The sequence below is a fragment of the Macaca nemestrina genome, unplaced genomic scaffold, assembly GCF_043159975.1.
Source record: "Macaca nemestrina isolate mMacNem1 unplaced genomic scaffold, mMacNem.hap1 Scaffold_99, whole genome shotgun sequence".
In the NCBI taxonomy this organism is placed as follows: Eukaryota; Metazoa; Chordata; class Mammalia; order Primates; family Cercopithecidae; genus Macaca; species Macaca nemestrina.
The window spans coordinates 88,422-108,389 of NW_027257890.1; the positions used below are offsets into that span (position 1 = coordinate 88,422).

Here is a 19,968-nt window from a genome sequence, read left to right on the forward strand (position 1 = left end):
GTGGTGTCTGCTTGTCCCATCTTTCCAAGTCATCATTAACCTTTCCTCAGCACCCACGTGGACTCAGAACTTACCTAGAGTCACAGGCAGGTCTGGGAAGCTGGCCTTGAGCCTTTGTGCAGTCCATGATGGTTCCATGCCTCTGATCCGCTGGGGCACATTCTGCAGAGGGATGGGCTGGCATAAGCTGTCCCTGCCTTTCTGAAAATCATGGAGATTCCTGGTACCTGAAGCCACATAGAAATATCTGTGGAGTCTCAGGCAGGCCATGGATGCCATTCACAGGCTCCTGTTCTTCCACTTAATGGCAGCAAGAGTGATTCCTGAATTTTCTAATTGACGTCAAAACATTTTGATGACTTTGTTGTGTCAATGACCACTCCTGTTTCTGTGGCATCCAGTTCACCTGTAAGGTTTTTGGGGATTATGTGGAAATTCGTGCATTTTTTCAGAGCCTCACTTCATCCTGGATGCTCTCAGGCATGCACAAGCAGATTCCTGCCTTGGTGGCATCTTGGAGCATTGCAGGAGACCCCTTAGGTCTAGGAGGCACTAGGAGGTCCATCAGGAATTGGGAGGGCATGTGTCTGCCCATATGTAGTGTGAACTTCTATTCACCTTCAGAATGCAGATTCTTCCTGAACTAAAAAATTATCTTCATCTTGGTGTAAGTAGCCACAAAAGAATAATTCATACTAACTCCATTAATAAAAATAACTGAAAATCAACAATGAAGTTAATAATGACAATGTTAATTATTATAATATTGATAGTAATAATAAAACAAAGGCATTAGAGATTAGAGATTCCCTTAAGTGAAGGACAATGTGAAGATATAGGGATACATGAGTTGTTTGGACTCAGAGTCCAATGAAACATGTTCCTCAAAGGCAAAGACAAGAAGCATAAGGAAAATATAAAGTTCATGGATGACCACCTGGGCTACTTTGGAACCCATGTGGGAACACTGCAGGCAAAGTGTACCTTGTCCTGGGACTGCCCACCACCCAGCCCCCACTCACCTTCATGAGGTAGGACAGCAGGATAACAGGGAAGGAGTCCATGCAAGGGATGCAAGACTTGTGTCACACCTGATTCAAAGAAGCACTGCTTATGACAGATGTTTCTCTCCTAACACTGTGTCACCTCTAACTGCCTGGCTGCATGTCTGCCATCTGTTCTTCTTAGGTCACAGGAGGGACAGACATTACTGTCCACCTATCTGCATACAGAGCCGTTGGAGGACATTACCCTTGTTGCTTCCTCTTTGAAAAAGGGCAACATACACGGCAGATGCCATTCTCTGTCTCTTTGGAAAACTTTGCCACCACATTTAAGGTTTTCTTCAGCCACAGAAAGCCACCTGCTTCAAAGTCTCACCCTCCACAAGTGGCAAGCACACAATTATTAATGGAGGCAAGGGATGCATAGGTTTTGCCATTTGATTCAATTGGGACAAATAGGGGAGGTCTTCTTAGCTGAACAGCTCTGTCTGTGCGGCCAGTTGACAAAGTCAGGCTGCATTGCCATTAGACTTGTCCCTTTGCACATAAGGCTTCCCTCCAATCCTTTTCACAGATGTGGATCCTGACATTACTTCCTAATAAACATCCTGCACACTAAACTTCATCTATATCCAGCTCTCTGGGAACCAAACCTGTGACAAAAGTGAAAAGTTTCTAGGGAAAATATGGTTTCCTTATCAGACAGGGATCAAATTCTGCTGAGCTAGAAAATAAGGTAAAGTCTGATGCCATCTCATGATTTTTTTTTTATTAGGACATTACCACTGCCAGCAAGAATTATGTGTATCAATTCATGGGGACAAAAATCATATTGGAGTGGGATGAGGTTGTTTGAGTTGAGGAGAAATTTTGACGAATGAATTTTACCCTCAACTTGAGTTCAGGAGAGGAGATGAAGATGAAAACAGCTGGAAATAAAAGGTGTCCGAAAATATTTTTCTGGTTTTTCAAAAATCAAATTTCAGGTTGGGAGACACTATGTTTAAATTCTAAAAGGATGTAGCATACTGAGAGGAAATAACTATAGATAAATTGTCCTTTTTGTAAATAATACACTTCATGATATGACAGGAGACCAAGGGACACAACACAAATTTGGAGTTAAAGAAATGAACAGACATTCTCGATATTCAGCTGTTATGGCAGAGATGCCAGAATGATGGATGTCCATGTAGCAGTACTTTTTTTTTTTTTTTTTTTTTGAGACGGAATCTTGATCTGTAACCAGGCTGGGGTGCAATAGTGTGATCTCAGCTCACTGCAACCTCCGCCTCCTTGGTTCAAGAAATCCTCCTGCCTCAGCCTCCCAAGTAGCCAGGACTACAGGTGCGCACCACCACACTCAGCTAATTTTTGTATTTTTAGTAGAGATGGGGTTTCACCATGTTGGCTAGGATGGTCTCGATCTCCTGATCTTGTGATCTGCCCCCCTTGGCCTCCCAAAGGGTTGGGATTAGAGGTATGAGCCACTATGCCCAGCCCATGTAGCAGTACTTTTGAACTTAATGGCTGAAAGCATCCACCTCCAATTATTATATTTGCAAAAGAGTACAAACCATGTAATGAATTTTAAAGGGAAGACAAGCCTGTGGGGGCTCAACAGCCATGGCAATGTTTTGAACTTCTTTTTATTAAACACGTAAGAAGTAAGTGAAGTTCAAAACCTAACAGAATTGCCGGGAATTATTTGAAGAACTACCAAGATGACTTAGACACTATGAAATCCTTACGATACCCTCTGGTGGAGTTTCCTCCTGGAGCCAGTGATTTTAAGCCAGAGGCAAATGTCTCTGCAGGCATAAGAATTCGACCCAAATGTACTATTCAATTTTAAATGAGATGACAATAAAATTATCTGCTATATAGTAACAACTTTTTTTTTTTCTTTCGGACAGAGTCTTTCTCTGTTGCCTAGGCTGGAGTGTAGTGGGGCACTCTTGGCTCACTGCAATCTCTGCCTCCTAGGTTCAAGTGATTTTCCCACCTCATCCTCCTAAGTAGCTGGGATTATAAGCATGTGCCATCATGTCTGACTGATTTTTGTATCAGCAAAATTATTTCTGGGGTGGAGAGTTAGGGACCTTTATTCTCCCACATCCAAAAACATATTCTCCAAATGATCTGTCAATAGAAATAACTGATACCTATATTTGCTGACCTATCTTTTTCTTTCTTTAAATTCAGAACTAGAGTGTGGAAAAGTTATATTAAGAAGGTTCTCTCAATTTTCAACACAAGTGATGGGCTAGGCACTATTCTAGGTGCTACAGATACACATTCACATACCCACAGTAGTTTTGCCTTATTACCTCCTACATTCTAATAATGCATCAAAAGAAAAGTATATATTAGCTTTTTATTTTTTTGAGATGAAGGTTAATTCTGTCACCCAGGATGGAATGCAGAGGCAGGATCTCAGCTCACTGCAACCTCTGCCTCCTGCGTTCAAGCGATTCTCCTGCCTCAGCCTCCTGAGTAGCTGGGATTACAGGCATGTGCCACCATGCCCAGAAAATTTTTGTATTTTTCAGAAAGACAGCTTTCATTATGTTGGCCAGGCTGGTCTCAAACCTCTGACCTCAAGTGATCCATGCACCTCGACCGTCCAAAGTGCTGGGATTATAAGCATGAGCCATAGTTCCCAGTCAAAGAGAATAGCTTTAAATAGAAAGCATGAAACCAAAAGAAATGTATGTCCATCAATTTTATACTGTATTTGGCCAGGTGCAGAAGATCGACTTGTAGTATTGTAAGGGAATAAGGTCAGTTCACATCTAATTGTTAGGACCAGTCGCCAGAAACCAAAAGTTGGAGGAGTTGTATCTTTTGAGGTGGGTTGCACAGGCAAGCAGCAAGTTGCTATCTCTCCAAAGTCCTAAGCTGTTCTATTTCTCCTACTGTGGAAAAATACATCTCCTACTTGATTTCAATTTATATAGGAAAATGCTTAATAAAACTAATAAGGGCTACATTCTAGGGACACAGCTAGACCACACATATACTGAATCTTGATTCTGGAAACACATCTTGTTCAATGTAATTGGATTTTCATGACTACAAAAATGTAACCCTGACACAATATTGGAGAGTCAAAAGGAAAGGACATTTTGGATTGAAATTTTTTATTTTAAAAATATGTCCTTGAGTTCTATTAACAATAGCCAAAACCTGGGAACAACTCAAATGTCTATCGAGAGGAAATCAAGAAACAAATTATATGCATATTATAGAGCAATATTGGGCAATAACGGGGGATAATCCACTCTATTAATCAATAACTTGGATCAATATAATCTTTCTCACCCTGAGTGGGGAAAGCTAAGCTAAAAAGTGTCCTGTAATATAAATAAATGTACACAAAATTCTAGAACAGACAAACCTAATATAAGCTAAAAAAAAATTAGAAAAGCCAGGTGCAGTGGCTCATGCCTGCTATGCCAGCACTTTGTGAGGTGGGTGGATCACATGAGCTCAGGATTTTGAGACCAACCTGGCCAACATGCTGAAGCTACTCCATCTTTACCAAAAATACAAAAATTAGCCCAGTGTGGTATTGTGCGCAGGAATAGAAAACCAAATACTACATATTCTCCATTGTAAGTGAGAGCCAAACATTGGGTTATATGTTGTTTAGCTCTCACTTATGTGGAAACAATAGACACTGGAGATTCTTAGAGGGAGGAGGGAGGGTTGAGTACAAGGACTTAAAAACTGTCTATTGAGTATTATGTTCACTAGGTGTGTGATGAGATCATTCATACTCTAAACCTCAGCGTCACACAATACATCCATGTAACAAACCTGCACATGTATCCTCTGTGTATAAAATTAAAATTAAAAAACTAAAATGAACAAACAGATACGAGTAGGAATTTCTCAAAAGAGGAGATACAAATGGACGACATATATATAAACAATTCTTACCCTCTCTAGTCATCACGGGAATGCAAATGAAAATTACCATGAAATATCACTTCACACCTGTTAGAATAGCTATTATCAAAAAGATGGATGATAACAAGTGTTGGTAAGGATGTGGAGAAAAGGGAGCCTTTGTATACTGGTGGTGGGAATGTAAATTAGTATGGCCATCTTGGAAAATAGTATGGAGGTTTCTCAAAAAATTCACAATAAAAATACCACTTTGTTCCAACAATCCCACTTATTTTTATATATATATATATATATATATATATATATATATATATATATATATATAATGGTATTTTTATATGAAGTGGTATATATATATATATGAAGTCATTGAAATCAGTATGTGAAAGAGATATCTGCACTCGTATATTCTTTTCAGCACTGTTCACAACAGTCAAGCTATATGAAAACACATATGTTATCATTCATTCATGGACGGATGAATTAACGTTTTTTATATATATATGTATGCACAATGGAATATTATTCAGTATTATACAATAATGAAACCCTGTCATTTGTGACAGCATTGATGGATCTGAAGGGCATGAAGTCATGTGAAATAAACCAAACACAGAATGACAAATATTGTATGATTTCACTTGTATTTGAAATCTCAAATAAACTCAGAAGCAGAGAGTAGACTGGAGGTTGCCAGGAGCTGTGGTGCAGGTAAATGAGTAGGTGTGATTATAGTACAAAGTTTTAGATATACAAACATAAATAAGTTCAGGAGGTCTAATTTACAGCATAGTGCTTTTAGCTATGAATGCTGTATTGCGTACTTAAAATATAATAGGAGGGTGAATTTTTTGTTAATTGTTCTTACTAATAGAAATAATAATTAGAATGGGAGGGAGAACTTCAGGAGGTGATGATTATGTTTATAATCTTGATGGTAGTGATGCTTTCACAACGTATCCTTATCCTCAAACTCACTGAGATATACACATTAAATAGGTACAGCTTTTTAATGTAATCATATCTCAACAAAGTGTTTTTAAGGGAGGTTGGTTAAAAAATGTAAAAAGGAAAAGTAGATGTTCCTTTGCCCTTCTCCCACGCCTTTTTTCTCCCTGATGTCTAGAATTCAGAAATAATAGGTGGAAATTTAGCAGCCAAACTAGGGTATTTTCTAAAGTATAGCAGAGCAGATACCTGGAAGGGACCTGCATCCCTAATGACATTAGAAAGAATCTGTACTAGCCCTGAATGGTGTAACTACAGGATAATTTTGAGTGAAAAAGAAATCAACTTCTGTCTTGTTTAAGTAACTTCATTCAGGCATTAATTTTATAAACATGTAGAGAATACATACTCCTTATGAGTAGAAACAATGTTTATAAATAAAACAATGGTGATAAATAAAAGAAAATAAAAAGCCTTGAAACAAAGTGGTTTAATAGCTATACATAGTTATTTTGTTGAAAGATTCTGCTGCTAATATTACTCAATATTTTTGTACGCTGGTGCAAGTAAGGAAATTTACATTGTCTAATAAAAATTATTTATCAATTTATAAAACAGTAAACATTTCATAGAATGGGGCTAACAATCTGCATTGCAAAATAACTTTCAGTTGATTTTATGCACAGTAATTATTGAGAATCCCAACAGATCTGGACCTACATAGGTGCTATCAAGACTTAAGGAAGAAAATTTTCCTGACTCTATCCCTACCTCCAGTTCTTAACAGATCTAGAGATTCAGAACTCAAATCCAGACCTCCTGCTTCCATGTGCAGTGGCCTTTCACTGTCCTGTTTCGCTTCACTTGTTGAAGAGGATTTGAGAATAAATGACCACGTGATTCAACTCTCTCCTCAGCTCTGAGGAATATAGCCCTGTCCTGGCAAACAAGAAGCTCACACAGTAGTAGAGGAGGCAAATAGACATTCACTAATCTAGCATACAAGCAGTAGGCACTGTACCATAAACAAGGCACTGTAGGGGTTCAGACCAGGAGCAAAGCAGGGATTAGCAGGGCTAGTAAAGTCTGGGAAGTGTTCACTAACAAAATGTCTAATCATTAACTAAACCAAATTATTTCTCAACATGGCCTAATTAATTGTAACTTAATATAAATGGTTGGTTGCTCATAAACCTTAATCTTTTGCCAAAATATTTGTAGCTTATGTTCCCATTTAACAAGGTTTTCTGGTCAAAACTATGCACCCACATCCTTCTAATGAACTTAGTGTCCAATAAAACATGGACTTTCAGTCATCCCATGAAGGTGATTTTATGTGCATAGTACATCTCTGTCTGCGAATATGCCTAATGAGGTATGGAAGGACACTTATTATCCAAACAAAGACATTCCACTGGTGCTAGAGAGCTACAGACGGAAGTTTTTTCTGCCTACTGGAAATAAAGCCAAGCTTTCTTCTTCCTTCAGCAGTGAGGATTGCTGTCCTCCTCTTTATCATTCTCTCTCTCTCTTTTTTTTTTAATGGGCCAAACTCTACCAAATAACAAGATAAACTTTGTGTAAGCCTTGGTAAGAGCAGAGTGTCTGACACCTTATGACCTTATGGTGCTATAATACTCAAAGCAAAAGCAAAATCACCTATGACCAGAAAAGGGAGTCACAGGAAATCTAGAAGACTTATTGGCCAAGAGACCTGCAGCCTCATAGTTCCTTAGCTCTCCAGAAGAACTCTCACGTGAAATGAAGTCAGTGGTGTTTCAAGTGCTTGAAACCCTCGTTACTCTACCTCTAAATGTGAATTAATTAGGCAAGTTTACTAGCAGTTACTAGACCTCAAAAGCAAGAGAATCAGGCATTATTCTACTAAATATTGGTCTCCATAACTCCTCTATTTTCTTTAGGAAAAGTTAGTTAGCCTAAGACATTTGGCATAAGGCCTATGCCAAAGCTATGTTGGGGTCAGCCAGGAAGGATTCCTGGGGGTCTCCTTGAAAATATTACAGTAATCGAAGAAATCTTCAACCTATTGCCCCTCAGTACTGTTGGTCCCTTGTACTTGATTTTTCCCCTTAAGTTTTATTCCAATTTCTAACATTACCATTCCCTCTTCCTTCTCAGCAACTAGTCCTTCAAAGTAGAACTTAAACAATGACCAGACATGGCCCTGCAACAGAGCGTATCCTTCTACGTTTAGCATGCAATCATGAATCACAGGTACAAGACCCCTTGAACAGACGTGGTTTTGGTGACTACATGTAGGACTTACTGCTTTTACCCAAGAAGAGGATCAGACATCCTAAGTAGCTCAGAAATTTTTCTGGAGCTCTTGAATGTGTAGAGGCAAGAAAGATTAAGCAACCTGTTGCCTTACATGAGGCATACTATCTTCTTATGTTTTCTTTTGAATTCAGGATTTCAAGGTTGGGGAAGGAGTGGGAAAGTAGCCATGGACATGTGAGAATGTGGATGATCCTTTTACATAGTCAGGAACGGTCAAATTCTATGCTTTATGTTGTTTGCTAAAAGACACTTTCCAAAGCTTTCAACAGAAAATGTAATGGCACACATGCCTATTCTTGGTGAACCCAGACTTTTTGTCTAGTCTGTGATAGTCAATTTTGAAGGACTGCTTAGGGTAATGAATCCTTCAAGTTGTAAAGATGAAGGGCAGTTTTTGGACAATTCCCATTTTGCTGTAGGAAAACTAATCTGGAAGAAGTAAAAGGGAGAGATTGAAGTGGGAGAGAATGGAGGTGGAAAATGAGTTCAGTTGATCAAATATTTGTTAAGCACCCACTGTATGTCGGGCCCTTACAAGGAAGCAAGCAAAGAACAAAAGCATGTGATGGCCTTGCTCCTAAGAAGCTAGAGACCAGTAACTTGGATTGCTATAGAGCAGAAAAACGTCCACAAGCCCCTACAATACAGCACTGGCATAGGATGAAGAAGAAGTTTCTTTCTATGAGATAAATAGCATACAACCAAATAAGAAAGTCAAAAGTTACACAAAGTTCAAAAACCTAAGGCACCAACCTTTAAGAGATCTGAGTGTTGGTGGTGACTTTGGAAGGAAAGTTATTATTAGGATTATTTTAGTACTAAGAGTTTTGAGCTGTCTATCCAATATTTTCATCTGCACCTCTGCTTTGGTAATACTGTGTGTATGTGTGCGTGCGTGTGTGTGTGTGTACGTGTGCCTTTTCATGTGTTTGAAATATATTATCTATCCCACACTCCACATTGGTTTGGGGGTTAATTACATACAGGCTGATCTGAATCTATACTCTTGGGTACGGGGTTAAGCTACTCTACCACATTGTGAAGAGTTGATATGTAAGAGACTCTGAACATCTTATAAATTATCTTTAAAATGTTTCCTTTTTCATGAAGGGAAGAATAAGTATTTGTAAACAAATGCAAAAATTTCTTTAACTAAATGAAAGAACAGTTAGTTAACCTTGTTGTGATTAGCAGAGAGGATAGCTGCAGACACTATAAAATCACTCAGCAACAAGATTTGACAAAACGTTAAAGATGGCTCTATTTTTCCTGTTTTATACAGGAAAATATTAAGGCCCTGGGAATTGAAGTACTTTTCCCAACAGTGGAGTAAATGTCAGAGTCAAGGCTGTGTTTTACATCTCGGTTTCCGCACACATCCCACCCTATGGTTCTGTTGTGCTGTTCCTTTGTGTGACTCCTCAAAGCCTGGTTAAAGGTGATACCGTATCAAATTGTATTAACTCAGTAGCACAAAACACCAGGGAATTGATTTATAAGAGTATTAACCTTGTGGCATTACTGAAGACCCATCTGATTAGTAGTTATCGAGTAGTCACCCTGGCTAAATATATGGGTTTGATTTTTAATTTTGAAAATGAAAAATATTTTAAAATTTATGTCTTCCATCCATATCCCCAGGAAATTTTAATCAAGTTTTAAAACTTCCAAATTTAGATAAACTCATGTTTTTTGTTGTTTTAATTTTCACTCAATGAAAATAGAAAAAAAACTAATTGGATAGAACAGCACAGCAGAAGCATTACTTATCGCCAAAAATGGGATGCAACAAGACTGAAGAAGAAAATGCAGGACAGTGCTTAAAAAAGCAGTCTAATGAAAAGTGGGGTCTCCTCAGGGTGTCCTTAGGTAGACATTGCAGCAGAACTGCAAAGTTTTCTTTAGAAGGCTAGGGAAGAGAGGAGGAAACAGAGAAGGGGCAAGAGTGGAAAATAGAATGAGGCTCAGAATACCAAGCGTTAGTGCTGTCCCTATCACCTTCCTCACTTGATCACTGGGTGATCTTGGGCAAGTTTCTTCCTTTCCCTCAGCTCTTTTCCTCATCTGAAAGGTAAGTCACTAGACAAGATAGTCTTTGATGTTCATTGTAACTCTAACTGATCTTCCCCAAGCAAATAGCTGGGAAAGACACTGTGCCCACAATATGCAAGACACAAGGTTTACAAGCAAAGAACAAATCAAAACAAAAGATGTTTTAAAACCCCTAATGTCACTTGAATTCTTACAAATAAGCAATGGTACATCATACTTTTACAAAGTCCTTCTGTGATTTCATTTTTAAAATCATTTCAAGTTTTATTTTACTTCATATTAAGATAATGGGAGATAAAGTGTTACATGGGTTCATGCAGGAATATATGTAAGAGACACAAAAATCCACAATAGGTAATTGTTATGTTAGTAGTTCCCTTTACTGAGGGGGAGCAGACAAAAGAATGTTAGAAAAAGCTTCATAAAGTGGATTATATAGAATGTGCTTTAAAAGAGTTTGGTATTTTATTGAGTGGGAAAGAGAAATACGAGGAGTTATTGTTCAAGGGTTAAAGCTATGCAAAATGAGTCAATTACAGAGATAGGCTCTAAAACATAGTACCTATAGTTATTACTGAGGTATTTTGTATTTAACAATTTGTTAAGAAGGTCGATCTTAGGGGTTCTGACAACAACAACAACAACAACAATAAAGGGACATAGGAAACATTTGGAGGTGATGGATATATTATTACCTGGATATTGGTTGTGGTAACAAGAGTAACATCTATGTGAAAATTTGCCAAACTGTATGCATTAATTACGTACAGTGTTTGTATAACAATTTTACTTCAGTTCCTACTATATTACCTGGCAAACAATACTTTATACTTAAAGTAAGAGCAATGATTATTGCATGTGCATGTTGAAAATAATAAAGAAAGCAGGTGACAGTAAGACATCCTGAGTCTTTTGGAAATAAATAGCATTCACCTGCTTTCTCATCCATTGAGATATCACCAGATTTATGTACTTGTGTGTCCCTGGAAGTTTCTTGTGGGAGATTTAGTTATTCTCTTTTCGTTAGGCTCTACTAACCAAGAACAAATCACAGACTCAGACAGCATCATAAAAAGGCCCAGACCCACGATGTCCAGAGACTCCAGGCTCAACCCACATTGATGCTGGCCCTTCAGCCATGAGACTCCATTTGCTTCTTCTTATTCTCCTTCTTTTTTCAATTCTTTTATCCCCAGGTAAGTTGGTAGCTGATTACTACAAGGTTCTGCAGATTAGAAGGCTATATCCCTGGCCAGACAAGATCCTAGAATCAGTCCTGTGGGTTCAAGAACCTAATATTTACAGCTTCACTAGGACAATAATAGGGAAAAATAGAAAAGAGACTCATTTAGCAGTAGTTCCTGTTGATAAGATTCCATCCATGTTTTTTGAACTAGTGAGTGGATATAATAATGGATGCTGCTGAAATTCAATCCTGTCAGATCAAACTGCCTACATATAAATTTCCATGTCCCACCAAGGCATCTCAAGATACAAAGTAAGAATACAACAGAATGTGACCTCAATGAGATGTCTTTGTGGGACCTCGAAATTTATATGCAGGCAGTTAGATCTGACAGGATTGAATTTCAGCAGCATTTATTATTATATTTGCAGAGGTTGCAGTGAGACAAGATCGCGCCATTGCACTCCAGCCTAGGCGACAGAGTGAGACTCCAGAGAGAGAGAGAGAGAGAGAGAGAGAGAAAGGAAGGAAGGGAGGGAGGGAGAGAAGGAAGGAAGGAAGGAAGGAAGGAAGGAAGGAAGGAAGGAAGGAAGGAAGGAAGGAAGGAAGGAAGGAAGGAGAGAAAGAAAGAAAGAGAAAGAAAGAAAAGAAAGAAAGAAAGAAAGAAAGAAAGAAAGAAAGAAAGAAAGAAAGAAAGAAAGAAAGAAAGAAAGCAAGCAAGCAAGCAAGCAAGCATTAGTGAGGGAGAGTGAGTGAGAGTGAGTGTGTTTGGGCCCCTACTGATGATGCTAAACTATCACAAGCCCACACTCAGCCTTTCAACATTTGCTGGAGATTCACTTGTTTCCTTGTTATCTCCACCAAGGGCAGCTTCCTCCTGCTTCTGCTGCTGCAACTCAGCTAGGCACAAAGCATCTGTGGATCCGTTCTTTTTTCAGCAGGGCTTCATCACTCTGAATTTAAGTTAATTAGCTTTTTTTGAGACCTCAGTTCTGTGTTTTAAAATGAAATCTATGATCTATAGATTATCCAGCTTATTCTCTTTGTCAGGGCAAGAGCATTTTTCTATAACTTTCTAAATTCTTTTTTTTTTTTTTTTTTTTTTTGAGACTGAGTCTGGCTCTGTCGCCCAGGCTGGAGTGCAGTGGCCGGATCTCAGCTCACTGCAAGCTCCGCCTCCCGGGTTTACGCCATTCTCCTGCCTCAGCCTCCGGAGTAGCTGGGACCACAGGCGCCCGCCACCTCGCCCGGCTAGTTTTTTGTATTTTTTAGTAGAGACGGGGTTTCACCGTGTTAGCCAGGATGGTCTCGATCTCCTGACCTTGTGATCCGCCCGTCTCGGCCTCCCAAAGTGCTGGGATTACAGGCTTGAGCCACCGCGCCCGGCTAACTTTCTAAATTCTAAACAAAAGTAAAAGTTCACTTCTTTTCAGAATCCCCACGTGTCAGAAAGTGTTCCTATTATCATCAGTTTAGTGATATTTATGGAATACCAAGTTGACTCTAATATCAGCTTTTGGGTTAAATTCTTTCTTTCTGATATGTAGCCTTTGAAATTTTATTTGCTGCAGATCTCTTGGTAGTGAACAATTTTCATTTTTATCTGTCAATTTCATATTGTGATTTTTGATCTTGACAGACAGCATTACTGAGTACCCAATTCTGTATTAACAGTTATTTGCTCTCAGCATTTGTTGATACTAGTTTACTCATTTTTAGTTTTTGCTTTACTATAATAATCAGATAAATATTATTTCATTATAAATTATCCTTTTTTTCAATGTTTTATGGTCTGGTGTTTGGTTTTAATGTTTTATAATTTAACTAAAGTGAGTTTATTTTTATATCATCTGTTAGAAATATATTCTTTGAATCAATGGATTTATACCTTTTCTTAATTTCTTTTTGAGAATCTCTTGAAATGGTGAATCCTTTTACACTTCTCTCCCCCCATATTTGCATTAAATAAATGTTAGACCTTGTGTTTCCATGTTACATTCTGGGTATATCATTTAAACATTTTTTTTCTTCACTAGTTATCCTCTTACCTGTGTCTAATATATCATTAATAACTTGCATTTATTTTTAAATTTTTTTTTTGGAGATGGAGTCTCGCTCTGTTGTCCAGGCTGGAGTGCAGTGGTGCGATCTTGGCTCACTGCAACCTCCACCTCCCGGGTTCAAGCGATTCTTCTATCTCAGCCTCCTGAGTAGCTGGGACTACAGGCACCTGCCACCATGCTCGGCTAATTTTTATATATATATTTTTTAGTAGAGACAAGATTTCACCATCTTGGGCATGCTGGTCTTGAACTCCTGACCTCGTGATCCACCCATCTTGGCCTCCCAAAATGCTGGGATTACAGGCATGAGCCACCACGCCCAGCCAGACCTGCCCGTTTTTTCTATCATCTATATTGTTTTACTATTGTTTTTACATCTTTGTAATAGTAGATTGTTTCTTTAAACAATTGATACATACCTGCTTAATTATTTCTCCACATTGACGATTTCAATACATCTAGTTTTAAAGGGTTTAGATATGCTATTCATTTCATTAACTTTTATTCATGGTGTCTTGCTTACCTGATCATTTTTAATACTGAACTCATTGTTCATCCTTAACCTGACATCATTTTATGGTCTGAAATGAGAATGCTATTATCCAGACTTCCTCTGTGAAGCTGACTCAATGCTTTAACTCAATATAGAAGTTTCAGCATTAACAAACTGGAACTTCTGATGGCCCAAGAGTCAGTAGTACCATCATTAGCATTACTGATCATAGCAGATCTTCCCAGAAGATCTGGGAAACCCTCACCCCCTCCATCAGCTATCCAATACAAAGTGCCCACTGCTCAAGCTCCAGTTCACAGACTATTTTTGTGTTTGAAAGAGGAGATATTTTAAGAACTTGCCTAACCATTTTCAGGGATAGAAATGTTTCAAAGACAACCTCTACTATATATATGTTCTATAGCAGCAGTCACTTGAGAGCAGCTCACTTGCAGTCATGGCCAAAAGCCTAAATCTTTCTTTCATTCTAGTCACACCTATTTTGTATCTTTTGGGGATATCTCAGATTCAGATGCATTCATAGTATTCTATGATTTGCGACACTACTATAGATTCTTCAAAATGTTACAACATTCCAATGGTATGTTGGGAGGTATAGAAGGAGAGGAAAAACAATGGGCTCAAATCTCCTCTGACTTCTCTTCTTACAATATGTTTCATTGTTCAAAACTTTTAGAACTATATTAATACAGCATTGACAGTGGGCATTCTTCTTTTCCTTCTGACTTTAATAGGATTGAAGGAAGTGTTTTGCTATGAAATTGCTATATGGGTTGTATTCAGATAAATTTTGACTTTATAAAGCCAATATTCTCCTCATTATTTTTAAATGCTTACCAGGATTCAAAGTATTATTTTCAGTTCTCCCTGTTTAAAGGCATATTTAAATAACTTGATGACTTGGGTATAGTATATATGTTACTGTGCTACAGAAACAGAAAAACCACCACCATATTATATTCTAAGATACTTGGTACACCAATTGCACCATCTTTTTTTCATCTAAGACATTCAATTCTTCCACAGGTGGGAGCACATGAATTAGCATCATTTACTACTCGTAGCTTTCACTACAGACTTTCAGACTTATGGTGCCTAAAAGAAATAGAATACTTCTAGCTGGGTTTAAAAGCAACAAATAAACATAGAAAATATACACTATTTTGAAAGTATCACTTGAGTGTTATGCATGTATTTCAATATTATATTGCTAATTTTAATTGTTCAAAGTTAAAGAGCTTAAACCTCCCCCTCATGCATTCCTGAATCACCCATTATTCCCACACATACATTGTTCGATACAGCATAAACCTAAGTAAATAAAGATGTGGCAAAATGAAAAAAATAAAATAACATTATACCATTCTCATCTGTGAATGGCATCAGTAGACAGATGTGAATAAAAGTAATGTGATTATAATTTTAAAAATCATATTTAATAGGATCCATTTATTATTAAATGAACATTAGGCTACTTAATGAATAATAAATCTTTGACACAATGAAAACTCTTAATGCAGAGTGAGACCAAAATGAAAGTAATAACTGTTTTTCTCCTAACCCTTGCTTTAGTTGGTCTTTCCACCAGACTGTCACTTTAAGGATATTATAATAGCACAAAGCCACCAGCTTTACCATTAGAGAGATCTTCATTAAATTATCTTTGTTGTAATAAAGGTTATCTGGAGGAAATACTGGTCTGGACACAATAATAAATGTCAAGCTTTCTAATATTTTCCACTTTTAGACACAAATTGAAAGGATCATTTATAATGTCAAAAATATACTTTTTTCTAACTAATCTATCCTATGACTAAGACGTTATTAGCAATTAAAGTAGATAGAGCAAATCTAAATGTGGAGAGAAAAAGTAATTTCCACTTGTTTGAACAGATGAAAGCACGAATAAATTGAAAGCCTGAAATATTAGCTTGGGGGAATAAAATCACTCGAGGGAGCAAAAGCAGGATATACCAGCCTTTAACTCTACACTTCCCCCAAGAAAAAATTTATAGATAGCTATGTACAAACCAAAATAGCGCTGGGAGGGTTCAAGGGACCACTTAAGAAACTATAGCAACACAGTGAAGCCAAAAAAAAAAAGAAAAAAAAAAAGAGAGAGAGTGAAAGAAAAAACAAACAAACAAAAAAAAAACAAAAACAAAAACGAATAGCCATATAGAAAAAACAACTCCTGAAATCAGCATACCTGAGACAGCAGAAACATCTTTTTTGGCTAGGAACGAAAAAAGCAGAAAGGGACTATCAGTATCAGCCACAAGGTGGAACCACTATGGCCCTCAGTAACCCTCTCTGGCAGAAGACACTGGCATTTTTGCCCTGCAGTAAGCAACAGCCATTTCTGAGAGAAAATCCAGAGGAAAAGATGAAGATGTACCATCCCCTCCCACATCCCTTTTCCCCCACCAAAAATACCGTGACTGTTGTGCCAAACCAGGATCGGAACTACTACCTTTCTTAATCTGCATGTGTCTCTGACATATGAGCAGCAACCATTTCAAAAGCTCCCACATAGAAATGCTCATACTAAATTTATTCTGTTACTTAAGAGTGTTTATGGATTTACATTCCATTTGTGGACTATCTCACTGGATCTTCTTTCCTGCAGTAAGAGGTGGTTTGGGTGCTGCTGAAGGTCATTGTCTCAATTTGTCTGGTGTTTGCAGAAGAGATGTCTGCAAAGTAGTAGAAGATCAAATTGGTGCCTGCCGAAGAAGGATGAAGTGCTGTAGAGCATGGTGGATTTTAATGCCAATTCCAACACCACTTATCATGTCAGATTATCAAGAACCCCTTAAACCTAAGTTGAAATGAAACTGATGTAAAATAAAAATACATCAAAAGTGAAGTTATTTGCATCTAAGAATATTGAAGTATACATATTAAGTACTTCCATCTTGATAACCATCTTGTGTTTTCACTTATCAACATAAATGAATAAATACTAATTTCAAATATACCCAATACTATTTCTTTGTGAGTCATTAACAGATCTTAACAAAACCTTTAAAAATGAGAAAACTGTTACTTTTGTTTTCCAAGATGGTGGATTGAAGGCATTGTTAGCCTGCCTCTTGCACTTGGAAAGACAAAATGGTGTGTAGAGATTCACACTGAACTTTCTTTCAAGAAGCAACACAGGAACTTAACAGGAAAATTGAAATAAGCCACAGACCATTTGAAAGAAGCAGCAGGATGCAGCTTACACCATAAGCTAGGCAGAAAATTTTGAGTTTCCAGGGTGTGAGAGGGGGATAAACTGACTGTAAGATATACACTTCCATTGGGAAACCTGTCAATCTAGGCCATGGGGGAAGGCCTTAATCGTACTCAGGGCTGGAGTTGATTCAGTGAAGAGTGACGAGTATATGAGGAGTGGCATTGGGATGTGCTTTGAGTCTCCAGCACGTTCCCAGTTTCTGGCAGGATGGAGGGAAGCCATTTCTGATTCTACCTCAGAGAGGACCTCCCAGAAGTCTGCCAGCTAACTCAAATGGTGGTCACAGGTTGAGAGAACCTCCCAACTGAAATGTTTGATATAATTTTCTGCGGGGACAAACTCCCCAGGCCAGAACTGAGAGGTGAGTGGGACGTGTGATGCAGCAGCAAGCACAGGAGCTGGATGCCCTGCTCTGCAGGTGGATCAGGAGGGGTTTGGCCTGAAGGCTGCAGTTACTGTCTCAATAGGAGAGGCTTATGATATGGGTCAGTTTTGAGCTCTGAGTTTAGACTTCTTGAAACTTAGCTAACTACTCCCAGTGGAACACTGTGGGTGTGAGACCTGCCTCGCCAAGGATGTGGGAGCTGGATGGGGCTTACTGCCAAGCTGCTACTCCCCATTCTTCATATGGACTCTCCGTGTACAGAGGCAGAGGCAGCTTCACTTCTCTCTGGAAAATTACCCCAGTGGCCCAAGAACTGCCTTCCAATTCCCACTGGAGCCACTGCTTGTCCCACACGTAGAGAGCCAGAGCATCACTTTACCTGACCTAGTTCCCACTTGGTTTTGCTCAACCACCTACCCTGGTAGATTAACACAAATAACAGAAGAAACTTTTAGAAGCCCTTTGGCTCTACCCGTTCCCTGAGACACCAGAGTACCTCCCATGGGTAACATAAGGCAAGTCCAAATCTCACCACTACCACCACAGCTGGCAGTCTTTTGCAAGCACCACCTCCTGGCTGAAGGCCAACTGACACAGTCCATTAGAGCATCTTGAATTCAGAACATACAATGTCATGACAGGCCGGGGAGCCTCCTCTGCCCTAATTTGGCTCTCTATCACACATTCTCTCTCTCTCTCACACACACACACACACACACGTCACACACACACATCAACCTACTGGCAAACCGAGGTAAACACACACACACACACACACACACACACACACACACACACACCTGCTCAATTCAGGCCATTATCCCTGATGAACATCGATGCAAAAATTCTCAATAAAATACTGGCAAACCGAATCCAGCAGCACATCAAAAAGCTTATCCACCACGATCAAGTGGGCTGCATCTTTGGGGTGAAAGGCTGATTCAACATACACAAATCAATAAATGTAATTGATCACATAAACAGAACCAAAGGCAAACACCAGACAATTATTTTGATACACGCAAAAATGCCTCTGATAAAATTCAACATCCCTTCCTGTTAAAAACTCTCAATAAACTACGTATTGATGGAACATACCTTAAAATAATAAGAGCTATTTCATACAGCCAATATCATAAAGAATAGGCAAAAGCTGGAAGCATTCCAGTTGAAAACCGGTACAAGACAAGGAAGCCCTCTGTAACCACTTCTATTCAACATAGTATTGGAAGTTCTTGCCAGGGCAATCAGGCAATAGAAAGAAATAAAGGGTATTCCAATAGGAAGAGAGAAAGTCAACTTGTCTCTGTTTGCAGATGACATGACTTCCTATTTAGAAAACCCCATCATCTCAACTGAAAAACTTCTTGAACTGATAAGCAACTTCACCAAGGTCTCAAGATACAAAATCATTGTGCAAAAATCACAAGCATTCCATTACACCAACAATAGTCAAGCAGAGAGCCAAATCAACAATGAACTCCCATTCACAATTGCTACAAAGAGAGTAAAATACCTAGGAATACAACTAGGAGTACAACGGATGTGAAGGACCTCTTCAAGGACAACTGCAAACCACTGCTCAAGGTAATAAGAGACGACACAGACGAATGGAAAAACATTCCATCCTCATGAATAGGAAGAATCAATATTGTGAAAATGGCCATACTGCCCAAACATTATAGATTCAATGCTATACCCATCAAAATACCGTTGACATTTTTCACAGAATTAGAAAGAACTATTTGAAATGTCATATGGAATCAAAGAATACCCCATATAGCCAAGACAATCATAAACAAAAATAACAAACCTGGAGGCATTACGCTAACTTCAAACTGTACTAGAAGGCTACGGTACCAAAACAGCAGGCTACTGTTGCCAAAACAGACATATAGACCAATGGAGCAGAGCAAAGACCTCAGAAATAACACCACACATCTATGACCACCTGATCTTTGACAAACCTGACAAAAACAAGCAAGGGAGAAAGGATCTCCTATTCAGTAAATGATGCTGGGAAAACTGGCTTGCCATATACAGAAAACCAAAACTTGACCCCTTTCCTTACACCTTATACAATAATTAACTCAAGCTGGATTAAAGATTTAAATGTAAAATCCAAAACCATAAAAACCCTAGAAGAAAACCTAGGCAATATCATTCAGGACACAGGCAAGGACAAAGATTTCATGACAAAAATGTCAAAAGCAATTGCAACAAAAGCCAAAATTGGCAAATCGGATCTAATTAAACTAAAGACCTTCTGCACAGCAAAGAAACTATCATCAGCATGAGCAATCAACCTACAGGATGGGAGAAAATTATTGCAACCTACCCATCGGACAAAGGTCTAATA

The 19,968-nt window shown here is 38.5% G+C and overlaps 2 protein-coding genes across 8 annotated transcripts in view; one reads left to right on the forward strand and one right to left on the reverse strand.

The window, feature by feature from the left end:
• Window positions 1-19,968, reverse strand: part of LOC139355333 (uncharacterized) — a 74,267-nt gene that overhangs the window by 18,796 nt on the left and 35,503 nt on the right. For 4 of the 7 annotated variants that reach the window (XR_011619303.1, XM_071090489.1, XM_071090485.1 and 1 more), the window contains one exon: window positions 16,150-16,709. The exons of 2 other annotated variants lie outside the window; for them this stretch is intronic. The gene's annotated coding sequence lies outside the window, so the exon portion shown is untranslated. Of the gene's footprint in view, window positions 1-16,149; window positions 16,805-19,968 lie in introns of those variants that run through there. One more of the 7 variants, XM_071090484.1, reaches the window with a different exon arrangement.
• LOC139361723 (beta-defensin 109) lies at window positions 11,359-16,961 on the forward strand. Its single transcript, XM_071090490.1, has 2 exons — window positions 11,359-11,416; window positions 16,613-16,961. Exons 1-2 carry the CDS (start codon window positions 11,359-11,361, stop codon window positions 16,816-16,818), a joined length of 264 nt encoding a protein of 87 aa, XP_070946591.1. The 3' UTR covers window positions 16,819-16,961.

Excerpts from the sequence above, each read along its gene's own strand:
- LOC139361723 (XM_071090490.1), top strand. The coding sequence starts at position 11,359 with ATGAGACTCCATTTGCTTCTTCTTATTCTCCTTCTTTTTTCAATTCTT. Across the intron at positions 11,417-16,612 it reads TTCAATTCTTTTATCCCCAG|TAAGAGGTGGTTTGGGTGCT; the intron begins GTAAGTTGGTAG and ends TCTTTCCTGCAG.